This window comes from Bombina bombina, chromosome 3 (genome assembly GCF_027579735.1).
Source record: "Bombina bombina isolate aBomBom1 chromosome 3, aBomBom1.pri, whole genome shotgun sequence".
NCBI lineage: Eukaryota > Metazoa > Chordata > Amphibia > Anura > Bombinatoridae > Bombina > Bombina bombina.
Window position 1 is genome coordinate 492,735,695 of NC_069501.1, and position 20,000 is coordinate 492,755,694.

Below are 20,000 nucleotides of genomic sequence, written 5' to 3' on the forward strand. Positions count from 1 at the left end.
TTTATTAGAGGGTAATTAAGCTATTGGTAATCAGAGAAGGAAGTCACTAATAAAAGTGTAATTTCTTACTTGTCCACTGCTATTTCTCTTTATATATATATATATATATATACACATTGTGTATATATATATATATATATATATATATATATATATATATACACACTGTATATAGTATTCCGTTCCTTAAAAACACTATTGTGAATAACATTTTCCTATAAAAATCTGAAGTTCTTTAGTGCGGCATATGTTCAGTTTTGGCTTAATTCCTGACGGGAGCTAGAATGACCAAAAATAGATAACTTAATTAATGCGTTATTGTTAATCAGAGGAAATAATGAGACAAAAAAGCATCAACATCCAGAACTTTACTGAGGTTTTATTGAGTTGCAATTTTGACAGAAGTTAAAGATGCTACCAAGAGCGGCCAATTTGACCTTTGACACAGGTGACAGAGACAGACTGTTAACACTTCACCTATGCAGATTTCAGATGTTTTCTATGGGAAGACTATGAAGTTAGTTGATACATAGCATACATATAGGTCACAGTCACGCTCATTTTTTTATTTATTTTTACGAAGACCCTAGAAGGATCTGTGAGTCCATTTCAATGTCCATATCTCTCATACCTTTTCGAATGCCTCCATCTGAGGCACAAATAAACTCCCCAGAACTGAGCAGAAAGCAGGTAGCTCCTGACTTATTCTTTTCTTTGGCACTGGCACGTCTCATAATTCGTTTTTCTTCTAGTGGCAAAAACTGTGACGGGTCACCATGGTCTTCATCTGACATAACTGCATTGGCATCACCGTTCTGTTTTGAATCTGCAAAAAAAAAGGAATTATTATTTTTATTGTCTTTTTTAGTTTAAAAAGCATCAAGTATACATGGTAACAATTAAAAACAGAAATATAAATAGATCAAGTGTTGGCAAACTTTTATGAAACATGGCACCTGACAAAATATTAAGGAGCTAGTCACACACTGATAGAAGCCAGGAAAATAATGTATATACAAATATATCTACAAAAGAAAAAATTATACAAGATCATAAAGTTGCATTCTCTTATACTGAAAAGAGCATGGTGAGTGACTGACAGCTATGCATATATTCTGTCCTATTCTGATTGACTCAGCACTACTGTCAGCAGTTCATTGGCAGTCTGGAACTTGCTTTAACTTTGCAAAAGTATAAACACACAGTTCTTTGCACTAATCTGTAGTTCTGTGCAATCAATAGTTTAATAAAAAAAAGTGTTCTACAATAGCAGAGCATATTTTTTTGCAATATTATGTGACCTTTACAAGCAAGAAATACAATTTTAAGATCTATGGCAACATTATATGATACCTAACAGAACTTTTATTTAACAATTGATGAACCAGAAATTGGGCAGTGTTCAAAAGAAATAGTTACCTGCTCAGTATGGAGGAAGTGGAACAAATTCATTGGTAGATAAAATATGTGGTTGAAATAGGGAAGATCTACTCAACAAGTTATCAGGACTGACCTATTATGTCATGGAAAGATGGGGTTTTGGAGGTCTCTTAAAAAGTTTAACCTTTGAGGATATTTGTTTGAGGCTTTTGAGCAGCACTGGACGTTTTGTCTCTGCCACTGAGGTAGAGTATGTGAAAGGAAAAACACAAAGTGCATCAGCAGATGGGTGAAGAGATCATGTAGTGTTGTATTTGAACAATGGAGTGTTGTATTTGAGTTGTGTTTGAACATATGGAATGGACATGGCTGAGTTTAAAAGTGAAATTGAGTGTTGTATTTGAACATATGGAATGGACATGGCTGAGTTTAAAAGTGAAAAACAAGCAATTTAAATTAAATTCCAGATGAAAATTAAAGCCATGACTGGAGATTTGGTAAAAGGGGCAGCAACAGTGAGAAAATTAGGTGGGCAATAGAGCTAGGGATGATGTGGAAAGGTTTTTGATGTAAGAAGACAGTTGTCAGTTCTGGTCATAATAAGGTAGTGGATGAGGATGTTTGTTGATTTGTTGCTGATAAATGGTAATGACTAAATGTGGAATAAATAAAGTGACAGACCGGACAGATAGCTCAGCATGCTAAGGCACTGTGGCTGGAGCTCTGTAGCAACCCAAGGGTTGCAAGTTCGATCCCCGGCGAGGTCCACTCAGCCTTTCAAACTTCTGAGGTCGATAAAATGAGCAGCACCTTGAGACCCTTAAGGGTGATTAGCCGTGCTTTACAAGTACCCAATACATACATACATTTGTTGGTGGGTGTGGGATATGAAGAAGAGTCTGAAGTCAAAGGTTATGCCAAGGTAGTAGGCATGACCACTAGATGCCATTGTAATATTAACAGAGAGATTAAATATACAGTTTAGACACTGCTAGGATAGAAAATAATTAGCCTAGCTTTGAGTTGAGTTTTAAGAAGTGTTATGACATCCAGAAGAAGATAACAGAGAGGTAACAACACAAAAACTCAGGATTGTTTTAAGGAGTGCATGTATAGATGTGTGTGTCATCAATATAAGTGGTGGTGAACCTTTTTGAGTGTGCACACCAAATTCAGAATATTTTTTTAAAACCTCCTCACATGTGCCTATAGTTTAAAAAAAACACAAATAAATAAAGCAAAATTAAAAAACATTAAAGTATTTTTTAAATCCTTTTTTAAATCCTTAATATATATCAACAATTATAGATTAGCTGCTGATCAAGGCAACCACACAGATAGGTGTAAAGTTCAGTCTTCAAAACTACAATACAACTGTTCAGTGCTATGGCCTATGGCCAAGATATAGAGCTAGATTACAAGTGGCGCAGTAATGTTTGCATGCAAGCGATATCAGAATATAAAAATAGTGATCGCCTAGCGCCTGTTTACCAGTGTGTACCCTGTAGCTCTGGTATTGGTGACCCCTAGCTGTCACCGGAAAGGCAGTAGCTTTGGCATACACGATATCAGAATATCACAGGCACGTTAATTTGCGTGCATATTACAAGTTGAACGTAAATGCATTCGCTCAAGCACAATAGAATTTAATGCGCCTCGGATTCGCAAGACTGAAGACCTTGCGTTGAGGGTAAGTGATAAAAGCAACATAAATACATTAAAATATACTGTTACAGTCATACAAACACTATCTGATAAAAATGAATCATATCAATTTTAACAAAAAAGTTATAAGGGTTTAAAGGTATATAGTATATGGCTATGTATTTGACTACAAAGGGTTATGTTATATAATATATATATATATATATGTGTGTGTGTGTTTTGCAGTGTTTATGGTGGTGTCGGGTTAGCACACATGTAGAATTATTTACCTTAAGTCGCGTTATTGAAATATTAGATATTGTTAAAAATATTAATAATTATTAATATATAGTGTAATAATATATATATATATATATATAATATATATATATATATATATATATATATATATATATATATTCTATATATTTTTTAGAATATTTAGTACTATAAATATAATATAATAAAACAAAATATATTATCTATAATAATTAATTACATTAATTATTAATATTTTTAAATATTTTATATTTAATAATTACATAATGCACATTAAGATAACGCATGTCAGGTTAGTGCACATGAAAATTAATGTAAGCCTGTCGGGTTTGCGCACATCAGTCCGACAGGAATACACTAAATGTGCACTAACCTGACAAGAGTTATCTTAAGGCCCGTTTTGTAATTATTAAACATAAAATAATGAAAGTGGGGCACTGCAGAACTAGAGTTGCAGAGTTACCGATGCAGAGAGGGCCACTCTGTGGCCCTCTCTGCAACGGACAGCGGTAGTGCCGATCGTTGGTGGGTGGGAGGCTAAGGAGGGAGGCAAGTGGGGCGTCCCATCACTGAAGCGGGCAGAAGGTGAGTGGGAGGGGCAAGATCGCACACTATGGGGGAAAAAAAACGTGGAGCTGCAGTGAGTGGAAAGGAAGGGGGAGGGGAAAGCAGGGAGAGGGGGCTGTTATAGTGGAAAGTGGGGTAGAGGGTGGGAAAGCGATCTAGGAGGGGAAGGGGGTATGGTAATGAGGGTGGACAGCTACACTACAGAAAAAAAAATTTTTGGCCAAATAAATAAAATTATAGCAAGGTACTATCTGCCAGTACTTAAGATGGCGGCTAACAGGTAGATGGGGGAGGGTTAGAGAGCTGTTTGGGGGGATTAGGGAGGATCATACACTGCAGAATATATATATATATATATATATATACAACAATTATATAAAAAAGCCTTTTATTTTAGTAATTGGGGTGACCATTCAGGGGTGGGGGAGGTAAGAGAGCTGTTTGAGAGGGATTAGGGGTGGGATGTGTCAGGTGGGAGGGTGGGGGAGGTAAGAGAGCTGTTTGAGAGGGATTAGGGGTGGGATGTGTCAGGTGGGATGGTAACCTATACACTAAAGCTAAAATTAACCCTACAAGATACCTAATTAACCCCTTCACTGCTGGGCATAATACAAGTGAGGTGCGCAGCTGCATTAAGCAGCCTTCGAATTACCTAAAAGCAATGCTAAAGCCATATATGTTTGCTATTTCTGAACAAAGGGGATCACAGAGAAGCATTTACAACCATTTGTGCCATGATTGCACAAAATGTTTGTAAATAATTTCAGTGAGAAACCTAAAGTTTGTGAAAAGTTAACTTTTTTTTTATTTGATCGCATTTGGCGGTGAAATGGTATCATGAAATATACCAAAATGGGCCTAGATCAATACTTTGGGTTGTTTACTAAAAATATATATATATAGTTTTGATAGTTAAATATAAAAAAGGCTCTATTTCTGTTTAAATGTAGTGATGACAAAAATGCTAAAAATGCTCTGGTCTTTTGGGGAAGTTTTTGTCTGAAATGCCCCGCCCTTAAGGGGTTAAAGTGCCTTTTATACAGTAGAAATTCATAGACAACAATGCATTGAAAAAAGACAAATGCAAGAACACTCACTTTAAATTTCAAAAGAGCAGTAGATTTTTACTCAGAAATCTCCAAGTTTAATTCATTTTCTTTGTCCTCTGTATCATGTGACAGCCATCAGCCAATCAAAGATTCATACACTTATATACTATCTACTCTTGCACATGCTCAGTAGTATCTGGTACTTCAGAAAGTATGCACAGAAAATTACTGAGCACAATTTGATCAAGGAAATAAATTGGAAAATTGTTTTTTTTATCACAGGTTCTGTCTAAATCATGAAAGTTTAATCTTAACTTTAGTGTCCCTTTTAAAGAGGGTTTTACATCCATTTACATAACTTGCTTCCCTGGGCTATTTTTTATGGTTACATGAACTTTGCCAATAATCCTTTAGGGTCAGAAGATCATTGATTGGAAAAGCCAATTAGCAGGTCAGGGTTTCAGCCTCCGCCCTTGCGTGCTTAATCACCACCTCATAATTAATAAAGACATTACATGTCAATGAGCACTTTTTAATTTATTGTATTTTGGCTGATTTTAATTAAACTTCCTTCACTTTGTTTCTGAGCATTGTTTGCAATATAAGGACCCATTAAAAACAACAATATACAACCAAACTGATATCCATATTTTTGAATTTGTCATAATTATTTTGGGACTTCAAATATGAGAATTATTTGGAGCTGTCTATAAAACACTCTCATATCATATTGGGGAAAGATACTGTATCACTATTACTTCATCCATGGGTTCTGGACATGGTACTTAAACAAATTGCTTTTTTTTCCCCCTGCTATGTATATACACACAAGAATAGGATATTTTCCATTGCGGTAACTGTAGCAATCTGCTTCCAGCTTTAACAACCTACACATATGAGATTGGAACAGCTGTTAATTGTTGTTGTGGATTGTTAACAATACAAATGAGTCTCGCCCAGGGTTGGTGGGAGTAGAAATCGTTTTAGAAGGTTTGAAGAAGCTGTTCGTGAGTTGTCTGTTTGTTTGTTTTTCGAGGGGGAAGTTGCTTTGATATGAACTTTAGATTTTATGGTTCGGAATAATATTTGTGTAGCAGGTTACTGATTTTTTCTATCTCTGCCATAAGGTGGGGGTTCAAATATATGTGGGAATCAAATCTTTTTTGGGTCTTATGTATCTTTGGGCCAGATTACAAATGGAGCAGTATTTAACCCTCCTGCTCTACCCTCTAGTAGAAGTAAGCTTTTTGCGCGTGTCAGGTTGCGCTCATATTACAAATTGAAAGTAAAAAGCGATCACGTTCATTTTCTACCTTTAATATGAGCGGTAAACCCGACGCGCACAAAAACCTGCGATAAACCCCTTTTCACTTTAAATTGACACTGAACCCAATTTTTTTATTTCATGATTTGGACAGAGCAGGCAATTTTAAGCAACATTCTAATTTACTCCTATTATCATTTTTTCTTCGTTTTCTTGCTATCTTTATTTGAAAAAGAAGGCATCTAAGCTAAGGAGCCAACCAATTTTTGGCTCAGCACCATGGATAGCACTTGTTTATTGGTGGGTGAATTTATCCACCAATCAACAAGAACAACCCAGGTTGTTCACCAAAAATGGGCCGGCATCTAAACTTTACATTCTTGCTTTTCAAATAAAGATACCAAGAGAATGAAGAAAATTTGATAATAGGAGTAAATTAGAAAGTTGCTTAAAATTGCTTGCTCTGTCTGAATCATGAAAGAAAAAATTTGGGTTCAGTGTCACTTTAATATATTGTGTGCAATTTATATTGGTGTTTTAGAGGGAGCACAAAAGCTAGAATTATTCACACCTCCAGGCTGATCTGCTCAATACTCCCATGACCTGCTTACTTGATCTAATTTTGGAAACTATGTTGATCAATGCCCTGAGTGCTCTGAGCATATAAAATATTCAAGAGGCCATCTTGGATAAGGGAAAAGTGTGAATGAATACTGACATTTTCCCCATAATGGACAACTGTAGATAGCATGGTACAAAGAATAAGGGAATATGTAGCCTTGCCCCTGTAAAATCCCACCTATATCACCATGTCACTAGAAGCACACCGTTGCATGCCCCATTTTAAAGGGACATCAAACCCTAATTTTTTTCTTTTATGATTCAGATAGCATATACAATTTGAAATAACTTTCCAGTGTACTTCTGATATCAAATTTCTTAGTTTTCTTGTTATCCTTTGTTAAAAAGTAGAAAAGTAGGCTGAGGAGTGTGCACATGTCTGCAGCACTATATGGAAGCAGTTTTGCAATAATGTTATACATTAGCAAGAGCATTAGATGAAAGCACTATTTCCTGTCAATTAGTGCTCCAGATACGTGCACGCTACCTGTCTAGATATCTTTTCAACAAAGAATAAGTGAATTGGAAAATGTTTGAAAATTGTATTCTCTGAATCATGAAAGAAAAAAAATCATGTTTCTCCGAGGGAATTCTGAGAATTTTTCTTACAAAAAGAGCCCTAAACACAAAGCAGTGTTAGAGCACTTTCTGGATGTGTGTGTGAGAATGTATATAGCTTTTCTATGCACTTGCATTTAAGGTTTCCTGTATCACACAAAAACAGGTCGAGCTCCGCATTTGTAAAAATATATGCTGCTTTATGTGTCAATAGATATGTGTTTATATTATGTCAGGCAGAGGGCTACAGTGTCAAATATATGGTCTGAGTTGGCAAAAAAGTGGCGCTGCAGGACCAAAGGTCGGTCTGTTTTAGATATGCTGCTGGTAGAAAGGCTACAGTGCCAGCAGTCTGGTCGGATGTGGGTATGTGGCTGACAGAGGGATCACAGTGCCAGCTATCTTGTCTGATATTGATATATGGCTGATAGAGGGATCACAGTGCCAGGGGTCAGGTCGTATATGGGTATGTGGCTGACAGAGGGGTTTCAGTGCCAGAGGTCTCTGGTCTGTTGTGGGCATGTGGCTGAGAAAGGGATCAAAATACCAGCGGGCTGGTCTGATGTGGGCATAAGGCTGACAGGGGGATCACAGTGCCAGCAGGCTGGTCTGATGTGGGCATAAGGCTAACAGAGGGATCACAGTGCCAGCGGCCTAGTCCATTGAGGGCATAAGGCTGACAGAGGGATCACAGTGCCAGCGGGCTGGTCTGTTGAGGGCATAAGGCTGACAGAGGGATCACTGTACCCGCGGTCTGGTCTGTTGAGGGCATAAGGCTAACAGAGGGATCACTGTACCAGCGGGCCGGTCTGATGTGGGCATAAGGCTGACAGAGGGATCACAGTGCCAGCAGGCTGGTCTGATGTGGGCATAAGGCTGACAGAGGGATCACAGTGCCAGCAGCCTGGTCTATTGAGGGCATAAGGCTGACAGAGGGATCACTGTACCAGTGGGCTGGTCTGATATTGATACATGGCTGACAGAGGGATCACAGTGCCAGCGGGCTGGTCTGATGTGGGCATAAGGCTAACAGAGGGATCACTGTACCAGCGGGCCGGTCTGATGTGGGCATAAGGCTGACAGAGGGATCACAGTGCCAGCAGGCTGGTCTGATGTGGGCATAAGGCTGACAGAGGGATCACTGTACCAGTGGGCTGGTCTGATATTGATACATGGCTGACAGAGGGATCACAGTGCCAGCGGGCTGGTCTGATGTGGGCATAAGGCTGACAGAGGGATCACTGTACCAGCGGGATGATCTGATATGGGCCGGTCTGATATTGATACATGGCTGACAGAGGGATCACAGTGCCAGCAGGCAGGTCTGATGTGGGCATAAGGCTGACAGAGGGATCACAGTGCCAGCGGCCTGGTCTGTTGAGGGCATAAGGCTGACAGAGGGATCACTGTACCAGCGGGCCGGTCTGATATTGATACATGGCTGACAGAGGGATCACAGTGCCAGCAGGCTGGTCTGATGTGGGCATGAGGCTGACAGAGGGATCACAGTGCCAGCGGGCTGGTACGTTGAGGACATAAGGCTGACAGAGGGATCACTGTACCAGCGGGATGGTCTGATATTGATACATGGCTTACAGAGGGATCACAATGCCAGCGGGCTGGTCTGATGTGGGCATAAGGCTGGCAGAGGGATCACAGTGCCAGTGGGTTGGTCTGATGTAGGTATATGGGTGACAGAGGGATCACAGGGCCAGCAGGCAGGTCTGATGTGGGCATAAGGCTGACAGAGGGATCAAAGTGCAAGCGGGCTCGTCTGATGTGGGCATAAGGCTGACAGATCGATCACAGTGCCAGCGGGCTGGTCTGATGTGGGCATAAGGCTGACAGAGGGATCAAAGTGCCAGCGGGCTGGTCTGATGTGGGTATATGGCTGACAGAAAGGCCACAAAGCTAAGGGACTAATCTACTGTGGGTCTATAACTGGTAGATGGACCATAGTGCTAAGGGTTTGATTTGATGTGATAATGAGCTAACACAGGGGCTGCAGCAGAACCAAGGGTCTGATAAAAAATGGGCATAGGCAAAAGAGTGGGCTGCAAGTCCTGCGTTTTGATCTGATGTATGTTGCTTATAGAGGGGCTACAGTTCCAAAGGTCTGTTCTGATATGGGCTTGACGATTCAAGCTCACTGCCTGCCTTTGACATATCCTCAGGTAAAGTCAGTATACGGCTCGTGCTTTCTGTGATACTCAGCATATTTTAGTGTTGTATGTATATTTTCTACTATTATGATGGTGAAATTTACAGTAAGATATTTGGGATTAGATTATATTGGATTGTGAGATGTCGTCATTTCATTCCCAGACCCAGGCAGCACAACGCTGGCCCTGTTTATACACATATATATACATTAGGGTTGCTAGCTTTAGTTCAGCCAAACCCGAACAGTTTTGCACCATGCACAGCACAGCACAGCACAGCAAAAAGTCTTTTTGCAGAGTACACATTATGTATAACAGCACATAAACACAAACCTCCACATTGATATTCAACCTCTCAAACACTCCCTCACACACACACACTTTCAAACATACTCTCTCTCTCACACACACTCTCTCTCTCACACACACACAAATACACTCACTCTTTCACACACATACACACACACACAAAGACATTGACAAACCACAAAGACACAAACACACTGTCACACACAGACACTTACAAACAAAACACACTCCCACACAGACACACACACAAACACACTCTCACACAAAGACACACACAGACTGTTACACACACAGACTGTTACAAACACAGACACACTCTCACACACAGACACACTCTCACACAAAGACACACACACACTGTCACACACAGAAACTTACACACACAGACACACTCTCACACAAAGACACACACACACTGTCACACACAGACACTTACAAACAAAACACACTCCCACACAAAGACACACACTCTCACACAAAGACACACACACACTGTCACACACAGACACTTACACACACAGACACACTCTCACACAAAGACACACACACAAGAAAGAAATAACTGTAGGCATGTGCCAGGTGTTGCAAATGCACGTCACCTTTTTTTTACTGTGACTGTTTCCTACCAAACCTAGAAATGTGATTGACTCAGTTTCAAACCGGACACACAAATGGAAACCCAAACTGTCCATTGTATATGAAGTATTTCTGGGAAAAAGCAAGCGGGGAATCTTGCCTAGATGTGCTAATTTCCTATGCAAATAATTATATTGATATATATATATATATATATATATATATATATATATATATATATATATGTTACGGGTAAAGTAAGAAATGTGGGTAATTCTAGGATTACCTGGGTAAAACGGACATTACCCAAGCTGCTGTAGGTAAAGCCTGATGTACTGTAATTCCCATCTACACTATTTCTTTTGCCTCCGCCTGGGGGGTTCAAGGAAGGCGCCCCACCTATCACCTAGCATCCACCCCAAGTGAACCTTGGAGAATGAGGTTTATAAGGTGGGCTTCACCTCCCTTGAACCCCCCAGGCAGAAGCAAAAAAAGATAGTGAAGATGGGGGAATACAGTGCATTGTATATATGTTTGATGCAGTGATTCCACACTCTGAGGGAATTTATGATCATACATAATCGGGCTTTACCGACAGCCGCTTGGGTAATGTCTGTTTTACCCAGGTAATCCTAGGATTACCCATTATCTGACTTTACCCGCAAAATATAAATATATATATATATATATATATATATATATATACGACCCAGGAACTTGATGCCAAGTGGTTTTATTGATTACACAAGGTGAGTAGCACTATCACAGGTGTGCAAGGGGTGCTAGATCTGACGCGTTTCGCGCATGCTCACATGCGCTTCATCAGACAATATATATATATATTAGGAAGGTAATACAAAAAAGAAGCAATATAGCAGAAATGCACAAAATGAATAAGCCATAAAGTTCAAGACATATCCTAAGGCTGCTTGTAAAAAATGTTCTATTCCTCAGTCTTAACAAAACAAATATCCTGTAAAAAGGTTCTATATAATGCCCCTCCACAACTCGACTGTGCGATACATAAACCGATGAATAACTGAAGGTCAGTATTTATACAGATAAAAAAGGGCACTGCTAATACATATAAACAACCGGTGTTGTCTCATGAATACTTTAGCAGAAACATTTCTTTATTTCATGCCTCTGTAACTCAGTGACAATTTAACTGATGCAAAGTGAAGACCCATCAGATTTCTCCTTTATTAAAGGCTTTGCTGATAGCTTGAGGTGTATGTCCCAAACTGATACGAAATTGCAGAGAACGGATAAGGACATAGATTTTTCCTATATTTAAAGGGATAGTCTAGTCAAAATTAAACTTTCATGATTCAGATAGGGCATGCAATTTTAAACAACTTTTCAATTTACTTTTAGCATTAAATTTGCTTTGGTCTCTTTGTATTCTTTGATGAAAGTTAAACCTAGGAAGGCTCATATTCTAATGTCTAAGCCCTTTAAGAACACCTCTTATCTCAGTGCATTTTGACAGTTTTTCACAATTAGACAGCTCTAGTTCATGTGTGCCATATAGATAGCATTGTGCTCACTCCCGTGGACTTACCTAGGAGTCAGCACTGATTGGATAAAATGCAAGCCTGTCAACAGAACTGAATTAAGGTGACTGCCTGCTGAGGCTTAGATACAAGGTAATCACAGAGGTAAAAAGTGTGTTAATATAACCATGTTGGTTGTGCAAAACTGAGGAATGGGCATTAAAGGGATTATCTATTTTTTTAAACAATAACAATTCTGGAGTAGACTGTCCCTTTAATATAAGGAGTACTATTAATGTATGTCTGTATATAGACTGTGTGGGTTTACACAACAAAACTGCTCATTTTGATCTATTCTTTTAATAATCAACTCAAGTTTTATTAAAGTAAATAAATAAATAAATACATACAAATCTCAGATGGGCTTAGAAAGCATAACTCAGATATAATTTAAGTAAAACGTAAAGGGACAGGAAATCCCAAAATGTTCTTTTCATAATTTGGATAGAACATACAATTTTAAACAACTTTTCAATTTACTTCTATTATCAAATTTCTCTTCATTCTCTTGTTATCCTTTGTTGAAGGAATAGCATTGCACTACTTGCAGCTAACTGAACACATCTAGTTAGCCAATCACAAGAGACAAATGTGTGCAGGCACCAATCACCAGCTTCCTCCTACTAATGTAGGATGTATGTATATTCTTTTTCAACATGGGATACCAAGAGAACGAAGCACATTTGAAAATAGAAGTGATTTTAAGATTGTCTTAAAAATTAAATGCTCTATCTGAATCCTGCAAATTCAATTTTGACTTTCCTATCCCTTTAACATAAGTATATTATGGTATGTTAAAGGGACAGCCTAGTCCAAAATAAACTTTCATGATTCAGATAGGGAATGTAATTTTAAACAATTTTCCAATTTGCTTTTATCACCAATTTTGCTTTGTTCTCTTGGTATTCTTAGTTGAAAGCTAAGCCTAGGAGGTTCATATGCTAATGTCTAAGCCCTAGAAGGCCGCCTCTTCTCTCAGGGCATTTTGACAGTTTTTCACCACTAGAGGGTGTTAGTTCATCATATAGATAACACTGTGCTCACGCACGTGGAGTTCCAGTGAGCAAGCTCTGATTGGCTAAAAAGGATGTCTGTCAAAAGAACTGAAATAAGGGGGCAGTTTGCAGAAGCTTAGGTAATCACAGAGGTAAAAAGTGTATTTATATAACTGTGTTGGTAATGCAAAACTAGGGAATGGGTAATAAAGGGATTATCTATCTTTTCAAACAATAAAAATTCTGGTGTAGACTGTCCCTTTTACCAACACATCTAAAAAATAACTAATAAGAATTTTTGACAATAAAGCACAATAAAGCACATTTAAAGGAGCCATTTAAATGTGCCTATAAGTAGCGCTAAGCTTGATTCCCTATGTTAGGCACTCGGTATAAGATATAAGAACATAACAAATTAAATTTGGAAATAATAAATGCTGCAGCTATTCATTAAAGGGACAGTAAACACCTTGAAATTTTAAACAAAATGTTTAGTTATGTAAAATAAAACAATTTAATTTGCCTCATTCATCTAATTTAGCTCTGACATTTGAGCAATTTCTACTTCTAAGAACATTAAAAAGCACCCTCCTGACTTCCCAATATCGTACATTTATTGGCTTTGACTGACAACAACTGAAAAACAAAAGTAGTTTATACTAACTTTTTGATAGTAGCTAGCCTTGTTGTCTGCAGACTAAAACCCAGATTGGCTCCTTCAAATATGGCAGATGGTGGGAGGAGTTTGGTTACTGAAAAATATTTGTAGTAAAAAAAGATGTTAATTTGTTTTAAAAAACATTTAAGACTTGGCTGATATGTTATTGTATAGCAACACAACAGAAATGTCTTGTAATTAAATGATGCTTAGTGTCCCTTTAATAAAGCAGGCAACTTAGCATTAACAAACAGAAAACACTTAAAAACATACCAAACAAAACATTAAAGGGACATTAAACAAAACACCTCTTCTCTTTGTGTTCAAATTGTGCTTTGACCTACGCTCCTTAGAGAAGCCAAAACGAAAAAATCAGGAAGTGACAACTATTAATTTGCAGTATTTGAAGTTTATGTCATTTGTTTTTTGTCCTCACTAGGGAGCGTGGGACAAAGCACAATTTGTACAAAAAAGCAAGAGGTGTTTAAAGTGTCAGTAATACATACCCCTTGACAAATGCATAACTGCATTAATGTATATTAGAAATTACCAAAATGTATTAAAATAAATTTAACATTGTTTCTATTGTTAAAGGGACAGTAAAGTCATAATTAGACATTCATGATTCAGATAGAACATACAATTTATAACACCTTTCCAATTTATTTCTATTATTTAATTTGCTTCCTTCTCTTGTTATCCTTTGTTGAAAGGTTTATCTAGGTAAGCTCGGGAGCAGCAAAGAACCTAGGTTCTAGCTGCTGATTAGTGGCTGCATATTTATATATACCGATTGTCATTAGCTCACCCATGTGTTTAGTTAGAAACTACTAGAGTAGCGCACTGCTGTTACTTCAACAAATGATACCAAGAGAATGAAAAAAATGATAATAGAAGTAAATCGGAAAGTTGTTTAAAATTCTTTGTTCTACCTAAATCATTAAAAAAAAAAATTTGCTTCATGTTCCTTTAAGTTTAACAATTCAGGACCTATTACTGATCTGTGTGCCTGGCCACTCACAGTGACATACCGACTTTGGGAATTTGTTTGCAGGGAACGGTCTAGCCCACTGGAAGGCTCCCACCTGCACCTTTCTTCCTGCAAAGCTCTTTCATGAGCTTTGCTGTCTGTCCGCCTTCACATTGTTAAAAAGGTACTAAACCCAATTTTTTTCTTTCACGATTCAGATAGAACATGCAATTCTAAGCAACTTTCTAATTTACTCCTATTATCATTTTTTTTTCGTTCTCTTGCAATCTTTATTTGAAAAAGCAAAAATCTATGCAAAGGAGCCGATCCATTTTTGGTTCAGCACCCTGGATAGTGCTTGCCGATTGGTGAGAACATTTAGAGGCCTACTTATCAAGCTGTCAACTATGCTGCATCCGACGGCACCAATACGCTCGCCTAAGATCGCCTAAAATCGCTGCCGCTAACCTGAATACGCTCTCCCTATTTAACAAAAAAGTTGTCAAAAAGCCGCGCACCAAGTACGGGGCGATGAGCAGAGGACTGTTGTTAACTAACAGTCATTGATCTTGCTGCTATTCGGCTTTTTCACAGCTTTATTTGTATACTGTCACTAAACACTGCCACTATAATAAAGTTATTAACCCCTATCCCGCCGCTCCCGGAGCCAACCGCAACTCTAATAAAGTTATTAACCCCTATCCCGCCGCTCCCGGAGCCAACCGCAACTCTAATAAAGTTATTAACCCCTATCCCGCCACTCCCGGACCCCGCCGCAACTAAATAAATGTATTAACCCCTAAACCTCTGGCCTCCCACATCACCACCACTTACTAAACCTATTAACCCCTAAACCACCAGCCCCCCACATCGCCATAAACTAAATCAACCTATTAACCGATAAACCTAACAACCCGCTAACTTTATAATATTAACTCATCCCTATCTTATAATAAGTTTAAACGTACCTTTAGATTTAAATTAAACTATATTAAACTATATTAAACTAATAATTAATCTACCCTAACAATTAGACTAAAATTACATTAAACTATATTAAACTATTAATGAATCTACCCTAACTATTAGACTAAAATTACATTAAACTATATTAAACTATTAATTAATCTACCCTAACTGTTATACTAAAACTACATTAAACTACAAATTAAATTAACTATATTATATATTTAAACACCTAACCCTACTCAAATAATTTAAATCTACAATAAAAAATTACAAAGTTGCAAAAAATAACAAACACTAAGTTACAAAAAAAAAATAAACACCAAGTTACACAAAATAAAAAATAAATTATCAAATATTTAAACTAATTACACCTAATCTAAGAGACCTATGAAAATAAAAAAAGCCCCCCCAAAATAAAAAAAACCCATAACCTACAATAAACTACCAATGGCCCTTGAAAGGGCCTTTTGCGGGGCATTGTCCCAAATAAATCAGCTCTTTTATCTGTAAATAAAAAATACAAATACCCCCCCAACAGTAAAACCCACCACCCACACAACCAACCCCCCCAAATAAAAACTTAACTAAAAAAACCTAAGCTCCCCATTGCCCTAAAAAAGGGCATTTGTATGGGCATTGCCCTTAAAAGGGCATTTAGCTCTATTGCTGCCCAAACCCTAACCTAAAAATAAAACCTACCCAATAAACCCTTAAAAAATCTTAACACTAACCCCCAAAGATCCACTTACAGTTTCTGAAGAGCCGACATCCATCCTCAACGAAGCGGCAGAAGTCCTCTTCGAAGCCGGCAGAAGTCTTCATCCAAGCGGCCGAAGTCTTCATCCAAACCTGCAGAAATCTTCACCCAGACGGTATCTTCTATCTTCATCCATCCGGCGCGGAGCGGCTCCATCTTCAAGACATCTGACGAGGAGCATCCTCTTCTTACGACGTCTTCTTTGGAATGAAGGTTCCTTTAAATGACGTCATCCAAGATGGCGTCCCTTAGATTCCGATTGGCTGATAGAATTCTATCAGCCAATCGGAATTAAGGTTGAAAAAATCCTATTGGCTGTTGCAATCAGCCAATAGGATTGAGCTTTCATCCTGTTGGCTGATCCAATCAGCCAATAGGATTGACCTCGCATTCTATTGGCTGATGAAATTGAAAAGCAGGTACGCTGGGCCGGAATAGTGGCGAGCGTACCTGGTAGATATTTGTTAACTAGCAAAAGTTGTCAGATAGTGCTGAATTTGCATTCGGAACTGTAATGACATAAGCATCGATCTGTGTCGGATTGAGACCGACGGATCATATGTTACGTCACAGATTTCAACTTTTGCTGGTCTGTAGGGTTTGATAACTAAGGGGAATCAGGCTCTCCACAATTACGCTGCGGAATTCCAGCGTATTTGCGGTTGACGGCTTGATAAGTAGGCATCTTAGCCACCAATCAGCAAGCGCAACCCAGGTTCTTAACCAAAAATAGGCCGACTCCTTAATTTAGATTTCTGCTTTTTCAAATAAAGATAGCACGAGAATGAAGAAACATTTATAATAGGAGTAAATTAGAAAGTTGCTGAAAATTGCATCCCTTTAACTGCTGAGGCAGCACATGCACTGGTCTACTCAGGGAAGCCCAGGCAAACACAAGAGTATGTTTCATTATTCTCTAGGGCGCAATCGGTAACTGTTTGAAAGGCGCCTGGAGCTACAAACAGAAAAAAAAAATGCACAGACTAGAGGGTGGCTGGCGAGGGAGATTTCAGGGAATAATCACTGGTAAAATTAATCTATTTCAGCTGTTTAAAAGAAAATGATATATGCATTGCATATAGTATGTGCTTAAAGGACCAGTCAACACTGTAGATAACAAGACAATGCAATAGCACTTAGTCTGAGCTTCAAATGAGTAGTAGATTTTTTTTTCTGACAATTTTAAAAGTTATGTCTTTTTCCACTCCCCCTGTACCATGTGACAGTCATCAGCCAATCACAAATGCATACACAAACCATGTGACAGCAATCAGCCATTCACAAATGCATACACACTTATTCTTGCACATGCTCAGTAGGAGCTGGTGACTCAAAAAGTTTAAATATAAAAAGACTGTGCACGTTTTGTTAATGGAAGTAAATTGGCAAGTTGTTTAAAATTGCATGCTCTATCTGAATAATGAAAGTTTAATTTTAAATGAGTGTCCCTTTAAGGCATTTTGTGTTTGAAAAATTAAAGAAATAAACTGTGTTTGCTGTCTCTTTAATTAAATAAATACATTAAAAAAACACACACATTTCTGATACCTTCACAATGGTTTCCTTGCCACATAAACTTTGTCCAAATCACATAAAAGTCACATCCCCATATAAAACTGCTTCTTCCAACCCGAGACCCAAAGTACACAGATCCACCAGTAACTGAGCTGACAAATGGAGCTAACATCTCCAATAAAGTTGCAACATTCAACACAAAATACAGATAGGGCAGATGGGAATTTTCCCTCACTGTTTGATTATGGCCAAGGGTATAACTACAGGGGTTTCAGAGGGCTCAATTAAAGACTTTGCACATTTTTGTACAAGAAGGCTGCACAAGTATATATTTTCTAGCATGGGTTACCCAGCAGGGAAGAATGAGTAACAGTTTCTCAGCCTCTGAGGACAAAGTAGCAATTTCCCCCTCCCTGTCACTTCTAAACCCTCGCAATTTGCTCCATTGCCCTAAAATATGACCCATCTCTCACTAACTCTCTTTACAATCCCTTGTTCAATACTTCAATTAAGTATATAAAAAAAACATTACTTTAAACATTACTGAAAGTTAATCATTTTCATATGTCTTGCAGAATACTAAATTGAGAAACTAATAGTGGTGTTAACATGAGAAAGTGACAGACTAGTGGAAAGTGTTAACAGAAGAGTCAAGAGGAAAGCAAAATTGTTATACTCAAACAGGCGATGGTGGGGGATATTGACAGTCTCTTCATTCTCACCCATTCCTGTCTTCTATTAAAGGGGCATTGTATTATAACATTTTTACAGTGACATTGTACTGTAACAGTTCCCAATGATTCATTTTATATAGTGTATTAAATGGAATACAAATAGTTCATTTTAACTGACTCCAAGACAGCGTATGTCCGAATATATAGAGAACAATGAAAATGCTCCAGGCAGCAAGAAAAAAGTAAAAACTTGAAACTTTATTCCAGAAACTTAAAAAGGATGTACTTTTAGTCATCCAGCACAAAAGCCAGCAGTGACATAGGCAATCAGGTAGATGAACTGATCTCCATGCAGACGCGTTTCGTTTCGCGTCTTCATTGTTCTCTATATATTCAGACATACGCTGTCTTGGAGTCCAAGTTTTGGAGGTTGAGCGCTATTTGAATTTTGTGAATTTGTATATCTTTCATTGTTTGGGGCGTGTACAGCAGTCTCGCCCGAAGTAGCAGCCTATCCGCTGGCCGAACAAAGGGAGTGTGTCCCCGCCCACTCTCCATTGTGCCGGGTCTGTGTCTATACACCGGACTTATCTGAAGAGCGCACATAACAGTGAGTTGTGACTATGTGTATATATATATATCAGCAAATTAGGCATTGATTTGCAAAACTTTTGCATAAAAATAAAAATTTCAGAAGGATTTAAAAATAATTTTGGACTAGATTACAAGTGGAGTGCCAATTTATCACGCCCCAGCAATCGGGCAAATTTGCCTATTTGCGGGTGTGTGATAAATAACCAGCCACTACCTCGAGCTAGCGTTAGCAATTAGCGCTTAGAAAATTAACCAGAGATCAGATCTCTGGTTAATTTTATAAATGTCCCACAAATGCCCCCAAGCATAAGTGTTAGTTTTCTTTTTCTTTTTTTTTTTAAATGTAGCATTTTAAAATAAAAGAAGAAGAAAACTCCACTTAGCAGTTTTTGGAGGCTCAAGTCAGCGGCTGTAGGGTGTTAGAAAAAAATGGCACTGAAAATTGCCTTTACATTGTGGCCTATGGGAACTGTGTGTTTCCAGTAAATATATATGTATATGCTTATTGACATATATATTTATGTGTTAATATGTGTATATAGACATATAAACACATAAAAATAAATGTATATAGTCATATACATATATGTTTACACTTTACTGCCACCACTGCACTACTTTCTCCCACGGCATGAGAACGAGGCTCACATTGGAGCCTATGGAAGTGCGCTCTCATGAGCGCAATGCTTCCCAGTAATGCGAACGCGAGCTTACGTTCGCATTGCTGTCAACAAGAAATACCAGAGCAAATTAGCGTGTGCTGGTATTACTCAGTGGAGTGCAAATATCGCTATCACAAAAGCGATATCCTGCACTCCACTTGCAATCTGGCCCTTTATTTGCAAAATTTTTATTATTTTGCAGTCTTTGGACACACCCTTTGAAAAGTGTCTTGTGTTGTTT

General features: G+C 38.2%; 1 protein-coding gene across 3 annotated transcripts in view; it reads right to left on the reverse strand.

The window, feature by feature from the left end:
- Window positions 1-359: 359 nt before the first annotated feature.
- The window catches only part of KCNC4 (potassium voltage-gated channel subfamily C member 4), a 70,281-nt gene continuing 50,640 nt past the window's right edge, over window positions 360-20,000 (reverse strand). Inside the window, exon 3 of one of the 3 annotated variants that reach the window (XM_053704729.1) lies at window positions 360-826. In XM_053704729.1, the coding sequence (XP_053560704.1) occupies window positions 576-826 (251 nt within the window). In that variant the 3' untranslated portion in view covers window positions 360-575. The remainder of the gene's footprint in view (window positions 827-20,000) is intronic. The other 2 variants (XM_053704728.1, XM_053704727.1) reach the window with 2 other exon arrangements.